General features: G+C 44.0%; 1 protein-coding gene across 1 annotated transcript in view; it reads right to left on the bottom strand.

The window, feature by feature from the left end:
• The window catches only part of Hydin (HYDIN axonemal central pair apparatus protein), a 352,204-nt gene that overhangs the window by 152,760 nt on the left and 181,027 nt on the right, over positions 1 to 18,417 (bottom strand). Inside the window, exons 22-23 of the mRNA XM_055621008.1 lie at positions 17,474 to 17,617; positions 12,614 to 12,927 (exon numbers count right to left, since the gene is read on the bottom strand). Of these exons, the coding sequence (XP_055476983.1) occupies positions 12,614 to 12,927; positions 17,474 to 17,617 (458 nt within the window). The remainder of the gene's footprint in view (positions 1 to 12,613; positions 12,928 to 17,473; positions 17,618 to 18,417) is intronic.

Here is an 18,417-nt window from a genome sequence, read left to right as displayed (position 1 = left end):
TAACCCCCATGAAATTATTTTCTTTATAGTGTAAATTTAGGAATGCAGTTTGGACTTTTCCTTTGTGGATAACAGATCTTTCTGAGGACACTTATTGAATCAGCATCCCTCTGTTCCTCTTGGTTCAACAATTTCAATTTTGTCATGTTTTTCATAAATTTACCGCTCGGTTTCTGGGCTTTCTATTCTGGGCCTTTATTCTGTTCACATCTCTACGCGCAAAGACACTTCTTACCATTGTGTTCTTATAGTTGAAGGGACTTGGCAAATTTCAAACTTTAGCAATTTCATGTAAATTTTTAAGACTAACCTGTCAGCATTCTTGCTGAAACTGCCTTGGGAAAGATGAGCTCTTCACTAAGTTGAGTCTTTAAAGTCAATGAAAAAGTGTGGCTCATCTAGGTCTTTAGTAACTTTTTAAAAATATTAAAAATGTTGTGTGTGTCTGTGTAGTTGCTCTCCCCCCATGTGTGTATGTGTGTGTGAGTGTGTGTGTGCCGTGGTATGTGGGTGTGGAGGTCAGAAGACAAACTGCAGGACTCCATTCCCTCCTTCTACCATGTGGCTTCCGGAAATTGAACATGGGTTGCCGTGCTTGGTAGCAAGTGTCTTTACCTGCTGAGCCATCTTGCTGGCCCTGATATATGCCATTTGCTTAGTTCAAAAGTTCTTATTTGTTTTCAGACACTATGCCTGGGCTCATCTTCCCTCTTCTTAAGGTCAGCAGTGGAGCGTTCTTTGCTGAGGACCCTCGGGAACACTCAGAACAGTTTTGCTGGTAAAACTTATGTCTGCTGACTAGTTTATGGCTGCTCACGTTTCTCTCTTAATTGAAGTCTTCCCATAGCTTGTGACATTTTGAAACTAAATCAAACTTTCCAGCGTGGTTCATAGCACCCAGTCTGCCTCCCAGAACTTTCTAGCTAAACAACTGTCATTTTCCTGATTCTAGGCTGCTGTGTCTACAGTCTTACTTTTTTTTAATTGTTTCTTCCTTTGCTTAATTTTTTAAAGTAAATATTGTCATTGGGTCAGACTGGTCTCCATGAATTTCTTATGTTGAACTCCTAATTCAAAGTAACTTGGAAAATGACAGCATTTAGAGACAGCATCTTGTCAGAGGTAATTAAGTCAAGTGGGGCCCTAGCCCAACATGGCGTGAATATTTTCAGGGAGGGGAAGTTCCCTTGGCGCCTGCAGAGAGAAGGTGTCATGAAGACATGGGAGAAGCTGGTGGTCTGCAAGCCAAGAGAACCAGGAAGCAGATCCTTCCTTCAGGGTCCCCTGAATAAACCAGGCAGAAAGTCCTTGGTTTTTGTTTGAAGCACCATTGTGGTGAGTTGGGGGTGTGATTGTTACTAACTGTACCTCGTAGGACAGAGCTTCCTAGAGAGCCCCACCCGAGTCCCAGCGCAACAGTTATCCCGTCTTCTAACTGGAGCCAACTGACCACACGCTGACCCCAACCCAGAGACCCTGAGCGTCCTTCCTGGGTTCATACAATGTGTGATATGTGCGGTGAGTACAGTGGGGAGCAGAGTGATTTCAGACTGTGGAACAAACTCTAGTTTGTTTTTACTTCCCCTTTCTGTGCGGGCAAAGACTGCTTTCTTACCCAATCTCTCTCTGTCTCCCTGCCCCCTCTGTCTCCTCCTCTCCCCGCCTTTCACCTCCATCCTAATCCCCTCCCATCCCAACACTCTTCTTTTGGTGACTGTCTGTGATGCTTAGGCTTTATTGTTAAAACCACAGCAGTACCACTTCATAAATAAGCTTCATGTAAGCAAGTCTGGTGTGAAGAGGGGATTACACCATAGCATCTCTAAAAGAGCTATTTGTGTGTCTTGCGTTCCTTGCATAGCTTCCATGCTGGTCTCTCCATACACCAGCATTGACTCTACCTTTGTATTCTAGCAGGACAGGATACAGTACCTGGGCAGGGTCTCCACAGAAGGCCCATTTAAATGAAGAGTGGACATACTGTAATTAAATATACAGAACAAGGAACTGTGATGTGTCGGTAGGAAACAATGTTTAAGAGCAGGGCTTTGTGGTCAGTTGCAGCCATCATGATGGCCTCAGTGTTGGGGGTAACATTCATTCCGGCTCCTGAGGGTATGGTTGTACCGTGAGAATATTGCCTAGTACATGAGAAGTAGTTCCATTTATTGCTTTTGGTCAGAATTCTGGAACCTTTCTCTCTCTGCTCCCAATATCCCCATATTGAGGGCTTGACTTCATGCAGCTGTCTACAGGATAAATTTCTGACTCAAGATATTTTCTTTGTGCTCTGGAAAGCTGTTAAAAGAGCTTTTTCTCATAATAGAGATGTGAATTCATTCCCACTGGATTGGTGGTCTTGCCCTGTGACCTCTGAAGCAGGCATGCTGTATTTCACAGGAAAGATGAAAACTGAAGAACCAGAAGAGGTAACAGAGCCTTGGCCATGCCCAGGGCTCAATGATGACAGAGCTGTGCTGGGGTGGTGTCTCACAGCAACTTGCTTTTCCAGCATAAGATGGTCCCTCCAGCTTCTCTTATCTCTTGGAACACTGGTAAGGTGGTCCTGCTCCTCAGGTACCCTTCCAAGCAGGTGGCTTCTAATTTTAGAACCAGATGTCCATGTGGCATAGGACCAGTAAGGGAAACACAATGGGTCCTGTCAGTCATTATGTGGGATTATGCGTTGCTCTCTTCTGCCTAGCACCCATCCTCCCCTTCCCTGATCAGGTGCCTTATATATTCTTCCACCCAGTTTGCAATTTGCTAAGGCAGCAATAGGAGAAGAATATATTAGTGGGAGACTCAAGTCTCCATTCCCACTGAACTCACCTTTGCATTTCAAAATCCATTATCCTACTCTAGAAACCAGACAGAAAAGAATTAGTCAAGAGAAGGGGCTGGAGGGGCATAAGTACTAGCTGCAAATGTTGCTCAGTGCAAGCTGGCCAGTGTTCTGTTTTCCCTTTGGGACAATTCATCCCTCCTCAGAGCTACCTTCCTTGAGCCCCAGGCCTGGCTATTTATTATTATTGTGCCAAATCCAAACTATTCTCTGGGAGGTGAAAAAGAGTAGACACGCTTGCAGAAACATACAGGGTTCTGAGAAGCACCATGCTGGTAGGGAAAAGAGGGATATTAATGGAAGGAATGGAAGCTCAAGTCGGCAAGGGGTCTCTGAAGCCATCCATCTCTGTGTGTGTCAGAATAGCCTCAGATTGATTTCAAGGAGAAACATCTCAAAGCGACCTCTGGGATTTCTCAAATGTGACTTGGTATCAACGTGAGAAAGGTCTCCTTCTTGCCCTCTTCTGTAAAGACATGGCTTTGCTGAATGTGTATGATGGGGAAAGACATTGTTTTGAATGCACTCTGGGCACTGTGATACAGGGAATCCCTGGAATGCTACAAGCATGGTATAATGAGTGAGTCTTACAGGAGGTTTGAAGATCTGAACGCAAAGATTCAGAAGGTTTCAGAGGGGTGGAAAGATTCCATTGTCAGTTGGATTATAGTGTTGTCACTGTATCCTGGCAAGGAATCGCACTATATTTTGCCTATTTCCTTAACATGTGAGTGAAGCTCAATTAAAAACTGAACTAAGTTGTATAGTGAAGAAAATTCAACACTGCATAGCCTCCAGGTATGGCATGGTTAACTACTCACCAATCTTAGCTCAGACAGAGTGCAGATAGATAAAAAATATAATTTGGTGAGTAATGGAGCATGAGAAAGTTGAAAGTTTTAGGCACTATAGGTGTTGTGAACACATTTGTAAATTTTAAAGATACTATTGCTGTTAAAGAGGATCCTTGCACTCTGCACTAGATAATAAGAAAGGTGTCCCCATGAAAGCAAGATTCCCACCCATTGAAAGATCCAATTTGTGAAAATGCAAATTTATCTTAAGGGAGAGGGACTGAAATGTGAAAGCTGTTGAAGGGGTTCTGCTCTAAAACCACAACCCATGAAAGTAGCTTCCCAATTTCAGTCACGGAGGTTCCCAGAGGCTACTATAGGTGTGGTAGAGGAGGCCAGATGATATCTCAAGCTGGTAGTAGTATTTGGAAGTGTTGACTTGTTGTGTTGATTTGCTTTAGGCACACAAAATTCAGGAATCACAGGGTTATGGGGGGCTTGAAGTAATGATCCAAAATAAAAAAAAAACACCAAAAACCAAAAAACCCAACAAACAAACACACAAACACTGAGGCCAGGAAATGTGTTATATAGTTGGAGTCTCTGGAAGGAGGCCCGGAAGGGCCATGTTTGGAGCTGTCTAAGATGTAGTGTGGCTCCCCAGACGATAGAGCAGGCAGCACTATGGGATATCTGTCAAGGAAACCGAGGAAGTGGAGTAGAGCTGGCCCAAGAAAAGACTACATATACTACAGTAGGCAGAATTAGAAGGATACCCAGGCCCCGGGAGCTCAGAGGATGTCACTGTGAGCCCCGGATGCTGGACATGGAGCATGTCCATGGACATGGGTTTGTTGTTTGTATTGCTGTGTTTTAGTCGTACTTTGGGTCGGTCTTTCCTTGGTATTCTCCCCTCTTCCCCACGTGAATGGAGATATTACGTGGTATTAAATATTAAATTTATTAAATGGTATTGTATATTGGAAGCATGTAACCTAACTTTTTTAAAATTTCATAATATGGGTTCATAGTTAAGAGGTTGGCTTGAATCTCAGAAGAAATTTTGGACTTTGAGCTTTAAGACAGTGTTGGGGGTGTTAAAGACCAGGGACCTTTGGAGATCGACTAAGTGTATTTTACATTATCAGATGAACAGGAGACTTTGGTGCCCAGAGAAGGGATGTTATTATTTAAACTAATGTGTTTGGGTATCATGTTGAGAAGGGGTTGGCCAATCTTCCTTGTCAACTTCACTGGCTTTAGAAATGGAAATCACATCTCTGGGCATGTTTGTAGGGACAGTTCCAGAGGAGTTTAACTGATGGGGGAAGACCTACAATGAGGGGGGGAAACCTTTGCTCTAATCAGGAAGCTTTCATTAGGATTTGAAGTTACTCCGCATTATACAGGCTGAGAGTTTTAAGATACACGGTTGTAAGGGTTGGATGAACAGAGCTTGGACTGCAGTGAGCTTTGTCTGGCTCTATAGCTCAGAACCCAAGCTACCATGAATTCAGAAAAAGTTCTATTTTTCAAGTCAATAGAGGGATGATGAAGACAGAAGGAAACATCCTGAAGATTAGACGTCCTCTCCCCCTCTCTCCTCACTATAGACCCCCCCCCCACCTCCTCTCCCAGTCACCCTAAGTGACTGGCACTCACCTTGACAACTCAGTGTGAAAACAATGTGTTCTGTTGCTGCAGCACTTGGTGGTCCCCTTAGCTCTCATATTTGATTTGTCCACAATCTAGTTTGCAAATGAAAAGCTAAAAGTGGTCTGTGGAGACTACTCAGGCCCCATGCTCTGAGTCTTCGTGCTGGCTCAGCTTTGTAAGCTGCAAGTCTAGGTAGGCTTGTACTTAAGGTATGACATCTACATCTTTTGTCTGGCCTCTTAAAAACAAGGGACAACTCACGGGCAGGCCTTTCCTTGGTCCATTCTTATATGGCCCTTGAAGCATCTTGTTCTTGTCAAGCTGTTCAGATAGGTTGAAGAGACACATACATGGTGGAAGATTCACCCAGGTAATGACAGTGATGGCAGCAGGTCCCAGGCCCTCAACAACATCCTTATTACATGTATATGTGTGAGGGACTGTCAGTCTCCACAGCCAGTCTAGAATACTGCCACGCGTGCAGACGCACGTGGATCAGCATGTGTCTAAGGCAATGACTGGTATTTCCTGATTCTGAGTACTTATTTATCATACGTGTCCATTTTGCGTACTTATTTTAAAAACTTCATCACCTTTGATGGTGGTGGTGGTATCAGGTGGTGGTGGTGGTGTGTGTATGTGTCCTTGGTTTTCTCCTGACACTGCGGGATCCAGAGGTCATCAGGCTTGCTTGGCAAGTGCTTTAACCCACTGAGCTCTCTCACCAGACCCTTCTTCTTTGTTCTTATATATGACACGAGGGCTAACCGAGACAGAAATGCATTTTAAAATAGGAGAGATGTTTGAAGTGAGTAATAATTGATCACAAGATCATGCACACACACCTGTACACGAATGCACACATACATACTCTACATACCCTGCAGGTGTCTAGGGATCTTCATACCTGTTTATACAACAAAAAGCTCAGCCTTGTGCTTTTATCCCTCTTACTAGCCACAAACCTCAGGAGAATTCTAATTGGAAAGGAAAGGTTAGTGTTGACATGTCTGATAAAGTAACCTTTAGCCAGTAGTTTTTTTTTTTTTATGTTTTTCTGATGGTGAACACAGAGACTTTCTGAAGGGCTGGTGGCATTTTTGGTTCTGTTATATGTGACATTTATGCCTTGAGCTTTTCTATTTGGCAGGTGCCAGGAAGCTGACAGAAGAGATCCTTAAACAAGTTATGAAAAACCACCTTCCTCTCGATGCAATAACCAGGTGGGGATGCTGATGAGCTCAGGATACAGCCAGGCTTTGGGGATCTAAGAGATGCCAGGGAGGATGCACTAGCCAGCCTCATGGGGATTAAGAGCCCACTGGGAGGATGAACGCTGAGCTATAAGTACAGGTGTGATGTACACCGAGAAAGCCAAGGTTCCAGGGTTCAGAGCATGGAGTCTAGCCTGAGCAGTAGTCTCAGAGGAGGCTTTTCTAAGGAAGACCACTGAAGCATCACAGGTGATGGTGGATAAAATAGAGTCAGAGCAGTAGAAAACCAACAAGAGGCGTTTATAAGGTAGGCCAGGTGGGTTTGATGTAGTGGGTGGGGTTTGGATGAAGAAGGATTCCGGTCCTTCCCGGGGAATAGTGATGTCACTCACTGGGACAAAGAACCCTGGAGGAGAGGGAGTGTGGGGAAGGAAGAAACACGGGTGACAAGAATTTCCATGTGGTATGTTGGACATGAGTCACTTGGGAGATAGACAAGAGAAGGCATCAAGAGTGAACTTAGAACTGTAGTAGAGGGGACCAGAATCTCAGCGGTGGACTTAAGCTACTGGGGGGGGGATCATCACTGAGAAGAGGGGATCTTGTTCCAGGGTAGTGATTACTGGCAGCACTGGGAAGGAAGGGAAGGGTAGAGGCACAGGAAGAACAGCAGGGGAATACGGCATCTGCAAGTCAAGAAAAGAATGACCAGCAATGACTGTTGTCGAGTCATTGTTCTGAAAACCTCTGGCCCCATTGTCACCCTCTTTATGGCAACACAAGGGTTACAACTCTAAGAGTCTAAACTCCGTGTGGAGCACTGGGCTGTTCCACACAACCACCAGCAGCCCACACTGTCCATCATTTCTTCTCATCCAAGGAAGGTCACGCCCTCGCCACGCTCCTGCTCCACGGTTTGCCTCTTCTCTAAACCCACTCCCAGACTAGTTTGTGGACCCACCCATTCTCAGCTTCCTCAAGCTCATCAGCTTACAAAACCCCTACCAGTAGCCCTTGATGTGAGGTATGTGCTCAGGGGGGCAATGGTCAGCACATCATCTTCCGGGCTGGGGGAGGGGACAGAAAGTGTGACTAAATTGGTCTGATCAGAGTGAATCTTCCCCCAGGGATTCAGAGTCTGGAAGGGCCTAGGAATGGTAGTCATTTGGAGACCAGGAGAAAAGTTGACTGCAAATGAGGTCAACACTTGATGGCAAGCAGAGTAAAAGGACCTCCATCTGTGATGGTGCTGTTAAAGGAATTTGCCTTAAGCCAGGCTAGAGCCAGACCAATTCTGGCTCTGCCTTTTGAATTCTGCTCAAGGTTCAGATTTCTGTGACCTACAAGTCCAGCCTACATCCATACCTGGCTCCTGTGACTTAGAATGCTCCCCTCCTTCTGGGCCATGTGACGGTGACCCCGCAGAAACTGTCTTTACAATGTGTCCTCCATGGTTTCCACACCTGCTTCCCCCCAACTAGCCTCAGGGCAGGGTCATATCTTGTTCAAGTTCACGCCCCTGAGGTAATAGCTGAATTACTTATCAACTCTTGCTCAAGTGATTCTTCGATTGGATGAACAAATGAATTATAAAAAAAGACTCAATATCAAGAGACAGGAAGATACGGAAGAAAGAAAAAAATTGGTTAAATATATGCTTAAATGAATGAAAAATTAAATGTATCATCTTCAGCATTGGCCAAGTACATTTTCAAAATGTCATTATTTTAATTATGGAAATGGCCTCTCAAAAAGTAAAAAAAAAAAAAAAAAAAAAAAAGACGTGTCCTTGCTCCCAGATGGAATAGCTCACTTAGTTGTGTTACATCAGAATAATTTCACAAAATCTGGTATTCAAAGTGTATTAGGTCAGATTGGATGATTTTTTTCATAATTATTTTAAATGTTCATCTATAATTTTTTTTTCAAACCCAAACAGTCCATGGCATTTAATGAGCAGGCTCCAAGGCTCAGGACCAGGATGGCTGCCAGCTTCAATGGGATACTGGGTCATTGCTAGATGTCTACAGAAGACATCCAGAGCAAGCCATCGTTACCATGGTAACCAGCACAGGCAAGAAAAGGGCCGTTGTCACGTATAAGATGAGGATTATGTACTGGAAGCACTGACAAACCACTAAGGACATAATAAGAGGCCTTCTTGGTTACAGGGACTGCCCACCATCCACAGCTGAAAACTGAGCTGTCAAAACACGCAGGAAGGAAGTGTGCATTCATTATTCCAGCAGCCCTGGTCATGGACTAAGGAGAAAACGAGATCCTCACAATCTCCTGCTATTTTCTAACTCTGCGCATGTCTAGACGTGTAACACATAGGGACCAGAACTGACACCTATTCAAATATTCAGCACAAGCAATATGGAGTTCAGTGGGGTTGCACACTCAATGCATAGTCTGTCTGTTTGGTTTGGAATGAGAGGCCGATAAGATGGCCCATCATTTAAAAGGACCTGTTGTCAAGCCTGATGACCCGTGTTTGGTCCCTGGGACTCACATAGGAGAACACGAATGCCTGTAAGCCGTATCTTAACCTCCACATGTATGCCATGGCATATACCCTGGCCCCCAAAATAAATAAAATAAACAAATAAAACTCTAGGGGCAGCGGAATAATGCTCAGTTGGTAAAATGTTTGCCAGGCCAGCATGAAGACCCGGAACCCATATAAAAGCCTGTGTGGTGGCATATGCTTGTGAGCCTAGCATAGGGAAGGTGGTAAGGCTCACTGAGGCTCACTGGCCAGTCAGTCTAGCTTACTTGGTAAGCTCCGGGCTAGTGAGAGACTGTCTCAAAAAAAAAATAATAATAAAAATAAACACTTGAACAAAAAACAAAGTTCAAGCTGGATCAGAGATGTTAATTTAAAAATTCAAACACTGACACTCTGGAAGGAGAACACTGCAGAACATGGATTTGGCAACAAATTTCTGAATGGAAACCTACTAGCACAGGCAACCACTCCGAAACTGATAAAGGGACTGACTACAGAAAAGAAAAACAAAAGCATCTTCATGGCAACCACTGCCCGAACACAACCATCAACCAAAACGTCAACAGAGTCAAGTAGACAGAATAGTCCATTCCAGCAACGTCTTGGACAAGGGCCAATATCCAGAATACATAAAGGGCTGCAAAATTCAAACACTAGAGAAACAAAGTTGCCAATCAATAAATTGGGACAATGATAAGAAGAGATAGTGTTCAAACAGAAGAAATGCAAACGGCCAATCAAAATTTTAAATTGTGTTCAAAAATCTCTATCCATTAGGGAAATATAATTAAAAACTAGTTTGATAGGAGAGATGGCTCAGCAGTTAAGAGCATTTGCTTCCCTTACAGCATCTACATGGTAGCTCACAAACCGCCTGTCACTCCAGTTCCAGGGGACCTGGTATCCTTTTCTGGCCTTGGCAGGCGTCTGCATGCATGTGATGCTTATACACACACCCATGGCACACCTACATGTGAAATAATACTAATAAATCTCTAAAAATTACTTGAGATTCCATGCCACCCAAGTGAGAAGGGCAAACATCAAGAAAACAAAGTAACAACAGATGCTGACAAGGATCTTGGAGGAAAGGAAGTCTTACACACGGTTGCAGGAAATGCAAGTGTACCCGCTGTGGAAATCGGGGTGGAGGCTTTCCCTGCTCCTCTCGCCCAAAAGAATTACAATATAACCCAGGTATACTGCCCCTGGGTGTTCACAAAAGAAGCTACATCCTATCAGAGAATCTTGCGCATTCATGGTCATTATTGCTCTTTTCATAATAGCAACAAGGCAATGACACAACCATAGATGCCTATCAACAGAAAAGCAGATAATGAACATGTAGAACACACACACACACACACACACACACACACACACACACACACACGGAATTTTATTCAACTCTAGAGAAAATGGAATGCTCAAAGTTGTAGGTAAGTGGAGAGAACTGGAAAACACACTTTTAAAGCAAGATAAACCACACTCAGAAAGACAAACTGAATTTTTCTCCCTTGTTTGTAGATCCGAGCCTCTGTTCTAACAATGTTGTGACTATCCAGGTGGGAGAGGATGTAGGTATAGACTGGGAAACTAGAAAGGGATGAGTGAAAATGCAATACAAAGAGGCTTTTAGTGAGGACAAATAGCGCAGAGTAGAAGTGGGGGAAGAGAACAGCGGGGAGAAAGGCAGGGAGGCAGGACAGTAAGGAAGAAGAGGAGTCAATCAATCTGAACTACGTGTGAATGCCGCCTGGCAACCTATTGGAAGCTAATTCTTTGGAATAGAAAATGTCATATAATCACATATTTTCTATGTTTTATCCATCGACAATACTTTTTTTGAAATTATAATCTAATTATTTTCCCTTTCCTTGTAAGCTAATTTCAACAATTATGAATTAATTTTAAAAACCATGGTGGATGGTGTCTTCTGGCTTCCACATACATGTGCATGTACACGTACACTACACACACACACACACACACACACACACACACACACACACACACAGAGCTGCAGACACATGGACATGCACATAGCCATAAAACTCTGTAGCCAGTGAAACAAAAACAAAAATAAACAGGGTCGTACTGAACTCGAAAGGCTTTGCAGAGCAAAGGAAAAGATAAAGGGAGTGAAAAGGCTGTCTCTGGAGAGGGCGAGAGCTCACCAGCAGTACAACTGACAAGGAGCTAATTTCCACAGCTAGTAAGCAACTCAGTAGCCAACCCAGATTGCCAAAGCAGGAAACTGACGGGCCCATTTAAAAATGGGTTCAGGATTTGAATAGACATCTCTCCAAAAATGTACACATAGCTGACAGTTACATCAAATCCCTCCAACATCACTAATCATCACAGGGATGCAAATCACCTCCTCAGTGAGAGATACCCTCACAGCTATTAGCATGGCTGCTATTCCAAAGACCAAAGGCAGGAAGTGTTAGTGTGGTGAAGCAGAGAATGCCGTTGCCAAGGTGCACAATGGGGGCAGCAGCGATGGAACTGAGCACAGAGGCTCCACAAATTAAAAACAGGCTTGGGGAAGCAGTTCAGCGCTTACCGCACTTGCGTAGCACATACGGAGCTCTGGGTTCTATCCTCACCGTTAAAATATAAATAAATACAAGCACCATTTGATCCTGCAGTCTCACTCTTGTGTGTTCATCCAACACACTAAATCAGGATCTCAAAGAGATCTGTTCCTTGCAGTACTATTCCCAAAAGATGAGATTTTCAAAGACAAATGTATCAATAAGATGGAGCATTTACATACAACAGAAAAGAATATCATTCAGCTTTTATGGATGGGAATTCTGCAGTATGTGACAACATGGCGAGAACTTGAAGACACGATGTTTTATCACTTAGCCACAGCCCAGAGCCAATTTCTGACTCCCTTCGGGATCCTCTACCCTGTTTTCCACAGTGTCAAACTCATTCTGAGTTCCTAGTAACATGTCCAGAGTTCCGGTTTCTCCATATCTTACCAACACTGTCATTTTTTTTTCTTTTATAATAGCCATCCTATGATTTATCTAAACTAATCAAATTGATAAATCAAATAGTGGAATGGTGGTTGCCTAAGTTCGGAGGAGAGGAGAATGGGCGCCAACCGGCACAAGACTTCAGTGAGGTAAGAAATGGTGATGTTCCGGAAGTCTGCTATAGGGTACCACACCCACTGTCAACGCTTCTAGATTGCGCACTGACATTTGTTAGAAGGGTAGCTCTTACATGAAACGTTCTTACCACAGTGAAATAATCAGTTAAAAATTCTGCAATGACTTTTTTTAGTGATGAAATTTTAGTAAGCTAGCCACTAGAATCCAACAGAAAGTAAACATCGATTATTCCTTCTCAACTTTGGTGGTGATAGTGTTTTCAAAAAAATGTGTGCACGTGCCTGCTTGGGAATTTGAGCTGAGCCACAGTTTCAGACTCTGTTATTTCCATCAGTCATGACTTCTTTGGCTGAAGATACTTATGAAAGGCCAGTGCGCAGACCACCGTTAACCCAGGGGAGAGGCTACGAAGGAGCTATGTGAGCAACACGGGTCTGCGGGCCTCCTGGGAGGGGTCGTACCTTATCTGATTTTCATCATTGTCCACCAGGAAGAACCATCGGAATTTCACAACCAGGGGGCTGCAGTTGGTGATCATGATGTAGCGGATGACCTCGGTGTCATTCAGGATGCAGCCGAAATTCACCTCCATCATCTCGAAGCTGAGGTTGGGGTAATGCACCTCTCCTCGCAGCTTCAGGCTGTCCTCCTGAGGGTGTTCCACATACTTGACTGACAGAGCTTCCTCCGCCACCCAGTTGTTTAGGTCATTCTTGTAGGAGGGGTCAAACTTGACCAGTAGGTTTTTCTCTTCATGAACCTCCAGTTTAATAGGCTATAAACAAGATAACACGAAGTTACCAACTCCTGTATGTTGAAAGTCCAATGTGATACATGACACAGGATAGTCAAAATTATGGACATCCACAACTTTACACACATACACACACACACACACACACACACACACACACACACACACACATACACACACGCTCATACACATTTCTTTAAACACATGCTTATGAATAATTAGCAACTATTGGTGTTAGGTTTAATTTTTTTTCACCCCTCAAACTCATGTTGAAATTTGATTGTCATTGGAGATGGAGTTCAGGAGCGAGTGAGCTCCTCTCTGATGAGGCCAGGTTAGTTGCCACAATGGTGGGTTGTTACGAAACAAGGCTGCCCCTCGTGTTATTCTTCCACACATATCCACTTGTCTTTCTGCTTTCTGTCATCGCTTGACACAGTATGGGGGAGTGGCGAGGGGGGCTCTCACTGACACCATGCTCTAGACTGCGAACCATGAACTCAGAACTGTGAACCCAAACAAACCTCATTTCCTTGTGAAGTATTCAGACCAGATATACTGTTGGCCCATCGGCACACAGACCAAAAGTAGCTATGAATGTATGTATGTGCAAGGGTGATTGGATGTGCATGTGTGGATGCGGGTGCATGTGGATGTGGATGCCTGTGCCTGTTCGAGGCACAGAGACAGAGACACAGGGAAAGGAAGGGGAGGGGGAAGGGGAGGGGGAAGCAGAAGTGCTTCCGTCTGTCTAATCACATCTCAGAGTCACGCAGGGTACCTTCCATCTTAGCTCTGGTACAGTTGGGAGAGAGACGTCTCCACATGCCTGTCTTTGAGGACTGACCTAGAGTTGTTGTTTAAGCAGCAAGGTTTTGTAGCAGTTAGACACATCTACAGATCTAAACGTTGTATGTAAAAGCAGAAGAATTAAATTAGGGATCCTGCACTATGTTATTGCTCAGAGTTCATATTTTTGGTAAATGTTAGCTATAGGCATAATGGGTAAAGTGTTGGGTTTTTATAAAAACAGGATTTCATTATATTATTTTATTGAAAATATTGTGTACTTTAAAAAACCGAAGACAGGGGCCTGGAGAGATGGCTGTGGCTAAGAGCCCCAATGTATATGTGGGAATATATGGACATATACAAATACACACGCATATGCATTCGATGACAACTGACGAGAAAAGAGGCCATGAATTTGAAGGAGAGACGGGTGAAGGGCACGTGGGTGGGTTTGGAGGGGGGAAAGGGAAGGGAGCGACGTAATTAAAATACACTCTGAGAAATGAACCAACAGGGGAAAGGGGCGAACAGTACAGCTTTGACTCGCTCTTTCTCTCTGGTGCCTGGGACTCAACTCCTGCATCACTAGGCCAGATGTCCTCCACGGAGCACCAAGCTTCTCAGTCTTACCGCCTGTGCTGAATCCTAAGAAGCTGTGGTTTAAAATGATACGTCTGTTCCTCGGACTGAGCATTCTGGGTCAGCAGTGGTTTTTTCCAGTCCCTGGGTGCCTCATTTGATTATTTGGGCGAATCTCTTCCACTGTCAAGTCTTTTCAACAAGGGGATGTGAATGCCTATTCACTCCTTGCATCCAGAGAGTACCTTTCTGTGACCTTTTTTCTCAAAGGATATCATGGTTGCCTATAAAATCCTTGCACCACAATTTCTTGCTGTTAAAACTCTAGTCATTTCCTTGGCAACATTAAGCTGCTGTGGAGGAGTTTGAGGTCAGTATAACAACAACCTTCTTTTAACAGTTCTTTTCTGCCTAGACGTTATAGGTTACTGATGACTCCTGTGATGTCACTAGGATATTCCTCATTGCTGAATAACCTCTATAACTTAGTCTCAGGACAAGTAGTGACCTTCTTCTAAAAGAACTTCGAGAATGACTTCATTTACATTACAGCAGGTAGAATAATGATGCTCAGTGGATCCCTTGACTTATCTTCACACCTCTGCCCTGGTTTCCCTGACATGAGGTAACCAGTGTTATAAGTGACCTTACCTTTAAAATTTTTTTAATAGTTCATTTTATTTTAATTTTTATTAATTACCATTTATTCACTTTGTATCCCACCTGTAGCTCCCTCCCTCTTCTCCTCCCAATCCCACCCTCCCTTCTTCCTCTCCTCCTATGCCCCTCCCCCAGTCCAGTGATAGGGGAGGTCCTCCTCCCCTTCCTTCTGACCTTAGCCTATCAGGTCTCATCAGGAGTGGCTGCATTGTCTTCCTCTGTGGCCTGGTAAGGCTGCTCTCCTTTCAGGGGGAGGTGATCAAAGAGCAGGCCTATCAGTTCATGTCATAGTAATGTCCCCATTACTATGGAACCCACTAAATCACACTCACGCATGTTTGCTTTTTACGTGTGATGGCACAATATCCCTACTTTTCTGCATTTCATTTTTTTTTTCCATATGATGTCATCCAACATCTGCCTTTGGAAAGCATTTCATTTCTAATTATGTATCTATGTGTCTCTGTGTGGTAGGTATGTGCACATGAGAGAAGTTACCTGTTGGGGCCAGAGGAGGTGTCATATCTCCCAGAGCTGGGGTTCCAGGCAGTTGTAGGCCACCTGGTGTGGGAGCTGGAAACAGCCCCAGGCGCCCTTGACTGCTGACCTAGCTCTCCAGCCCCCCCACCTCCTTTTTTTCCTCCAAGTTTCACTGTTTCATAATTCTGCTGCCCTTTACCCGGTCAGCCTCTCAAGGTTATTGGCTCCTAAACTTTTGCCCTCATAAGAAGCAGTTCGATGAATACCTTTGCCCCTTGTGAATGTACCATCTTGGATCTTGGGTTTGTAGAATACATCCCTAAGCATGGGATTACTAGGTCAAAGGGCATTGCCGTTTAGAGCTTGATAGCTATTGGCAGGTTGCCTTCCGCTGCGTGCATCCAAGAACACGGGGGAGTGAGTTTCCACACACCCTGCCCAAGCTAAGTACTCTTAGCTCCTTGCTAACCTGGCACGTTTAGTCCATGGTGCTACACATCTCTATTTGCTCCAGTCTGAGCAAAGCAGAACCTGTTTTCCTGTGTTTTAAGAGTCATTTTCTTTCTGTGAATGCTGCTCTCTTCTTCTGACTTTCTATTAGGCGACAGTTCCTTTCTTGTTTACTCATGGAAGTTTTCTATTTTTAATACATTTAAATTTTAATTAAGGGTATATAAAAATAGTAGAAAAACTGAAAATGTGCTAGGAACAGGGGCTCCTCACCCACCTGCCCTCTCCACCACTGGCAGGATATTATTTTTTAAATCTTTTAAAATTTTGATTTATTCATTTGTGTGTGTGTGTGTGTGTGCATTTGCTGAGTTTTTGAGTACCACATGTGTGTGGAAACCCATGAAGGCTAGAAGATTGCATCAGATCTCCTGGAACAGAACTCAAGTCCCCTGCAAGAGCAGCTAGTGATCTCAAGCATGGAATTATTCCTCCAGTCCTCCATTTCCTCATTATTGTCATGGAGCTGGTCCACTGTACAGGATTTTTGGGGTCAAGAAGGGATGAGCAGGCTATGGTCACAGTTGGGCACTGGAGTGAGGAAAAGGGTGAGGGGCTTACTCTGGGACAACACACTGATGCCACCTGAATCATGAGACTGTCCCCAAGTATTCTGACTCACATTTGTGGAGGGGAGCACTATTTTTGTTTGTTTGTTTGTTTTTCCCATATTTTCTGGATGGTGTCTGGTGTGTGTGTGTGTGTGTGTGTGTGTGTGTATATATATATATATATATATATATATATATATATATATATAGAGAGAGAGAGAGAGAGAGAGAGAGAGAGAGAGATACACACACACACATGCACCATCTGGCATACCATCTCCCCACTCTGACCCCACCCAATTCAAAGATCCATCTTGCTGAGTGTGGCACATAGCAAATCTTGCTGAGTGACAGGCTCCCTCATCTGAGACCTGGTGATTGTTTCCTGCCCTCCTTTCCACCTCCACTGGCAGCCTCTCTAGGAGGGAAGGCTGAGCTCTTGAAATGGTCTGTGGGGTTGATGTCTTCTTCAACCCCACTCTTCCATAGCTCTGCAGTGGCACCTGCCCATGGCCATCTGTTCTACTGTGATGCTCAAGCCCAGCAAGGAACCATAGGGACAGTCTCACGGGGCTGTTCAGAGAATGCTGCTTCCTGCCTCAGATTGGCAGCAGGGCTGGGCTCACACCTTGCATCAAGTTTCTTTGTATTTGGAGATGGGCTCATTCACTGAGAGACTGGACTTGACCACATCCTCCTGTAAGGGACTTTGGTTGGAGTTCCCTAGTAGGAGGTCATTGCCTTGTCTTGATTGACTTCATTATGATGGGCAGGAGTGAATGGGTCATCCTCCTGGGCTGGAAGGTCTTACACCATGCATGGATCTTCCCACTGACTGATACTTGAAATAATTTATTGCTTATTTGCAATTTTCTGGATTTTTTTTTCCTATTGGTTCCTGGGTCATTTTGTATTCTTTTCCAGACTGAAATTAGGCAGTATTTTTTTTTTTAATTCTCCCCTTTTACGTGCACAAAGGCTCCCTACCAGGTTACCTTAGGAGTTGCAGGCAGTGGGGATTTGTCAGTCTCACAGATGAAGAAGGGGACGGTTGTGGAGAGCAGTATGTTCACAGGCAGGGTTGAGATGTTCTTTATGGCCAAAGGCCGGTAATCAGCCTCCAGGATACTGTTAGGCTTCTGGACAAGAGCAGAGGGAAGAGAAGAAACAAAAGCAAGTCACAGTAACAGTTCTGTTAGTTCTGGACAAAAACCTCATCCCCCTTCCTTCACAGAGACATTCATTTCCCTAGGTACAGATTTATGGAAGTGAAGTGGAATGAGCTGTTAGGATTCTGAAACATGAACTTATATAACCCAGAAAACAGAGGGTAGGTTTCCAAGAGGCTCTTATTGTTTAATTTAAAGCAAGGCAAAGCAAAACAAAACAACCCCCACCCGAAACCATGCAGAAACCCAGCTATTAGACCAAACTCACTGCGCATACTGCCACACTGCTGTGAAACAAAGTAACAAATTTGTGATGACTTGTGTAGGAATTGAGGAACTCTTATAACAGATCAAATAGTTTGCTTTTATGGGATTCTCCCCTTACGCTTAAAGCATCCATTTTGCAGATATGGTTATCTTGTTATACTGGCGAATGCCCACACATCTTCCCTGTGAATTTTCCTCAATAGTGCAAAAGGTGACGAAGCTAGACAGCTCTGTGAGACCTGCTAGATTGCATTGCTCAGCCAGAGAAAGGGCAGGACTGGATCTTGAGTGAGATGCTTTTGCTCAGGCTTGGTTTTTCTCACTCTAATATTGGGGCTTGTATTAATCTTTGTGTGATCTGAAAAGGGTATCCTCTAGCCTGAGCAGGAGGTGACCAGAAGCCTCAGCCTGAAGCCTCTAAGATAAGAACCCTGATCATTTTGGGGTTCTTCAAACTAAAAAAAAAAAAGTAGTCCTTTAAAAAAAAACTCTCCACAATTTGA

This window comes from Psammomys obesus, unplaced genomic scaffold (assembly GCF_907164565.1).
Source record: "Psammomys obesus unplaced genomic scaffold, mPsaObe1.curated_primary_1811, whole genome shotgun sequence".
Lineage (NCBI taxonomy): Eukaryota > Metazoa > Chordata > Mammalia > Rodentia > Muridae > Psammomys > Psammomys obesus.
This window is presented reverse-complemented; position numbering and strand designations above follow the sequence as displayed.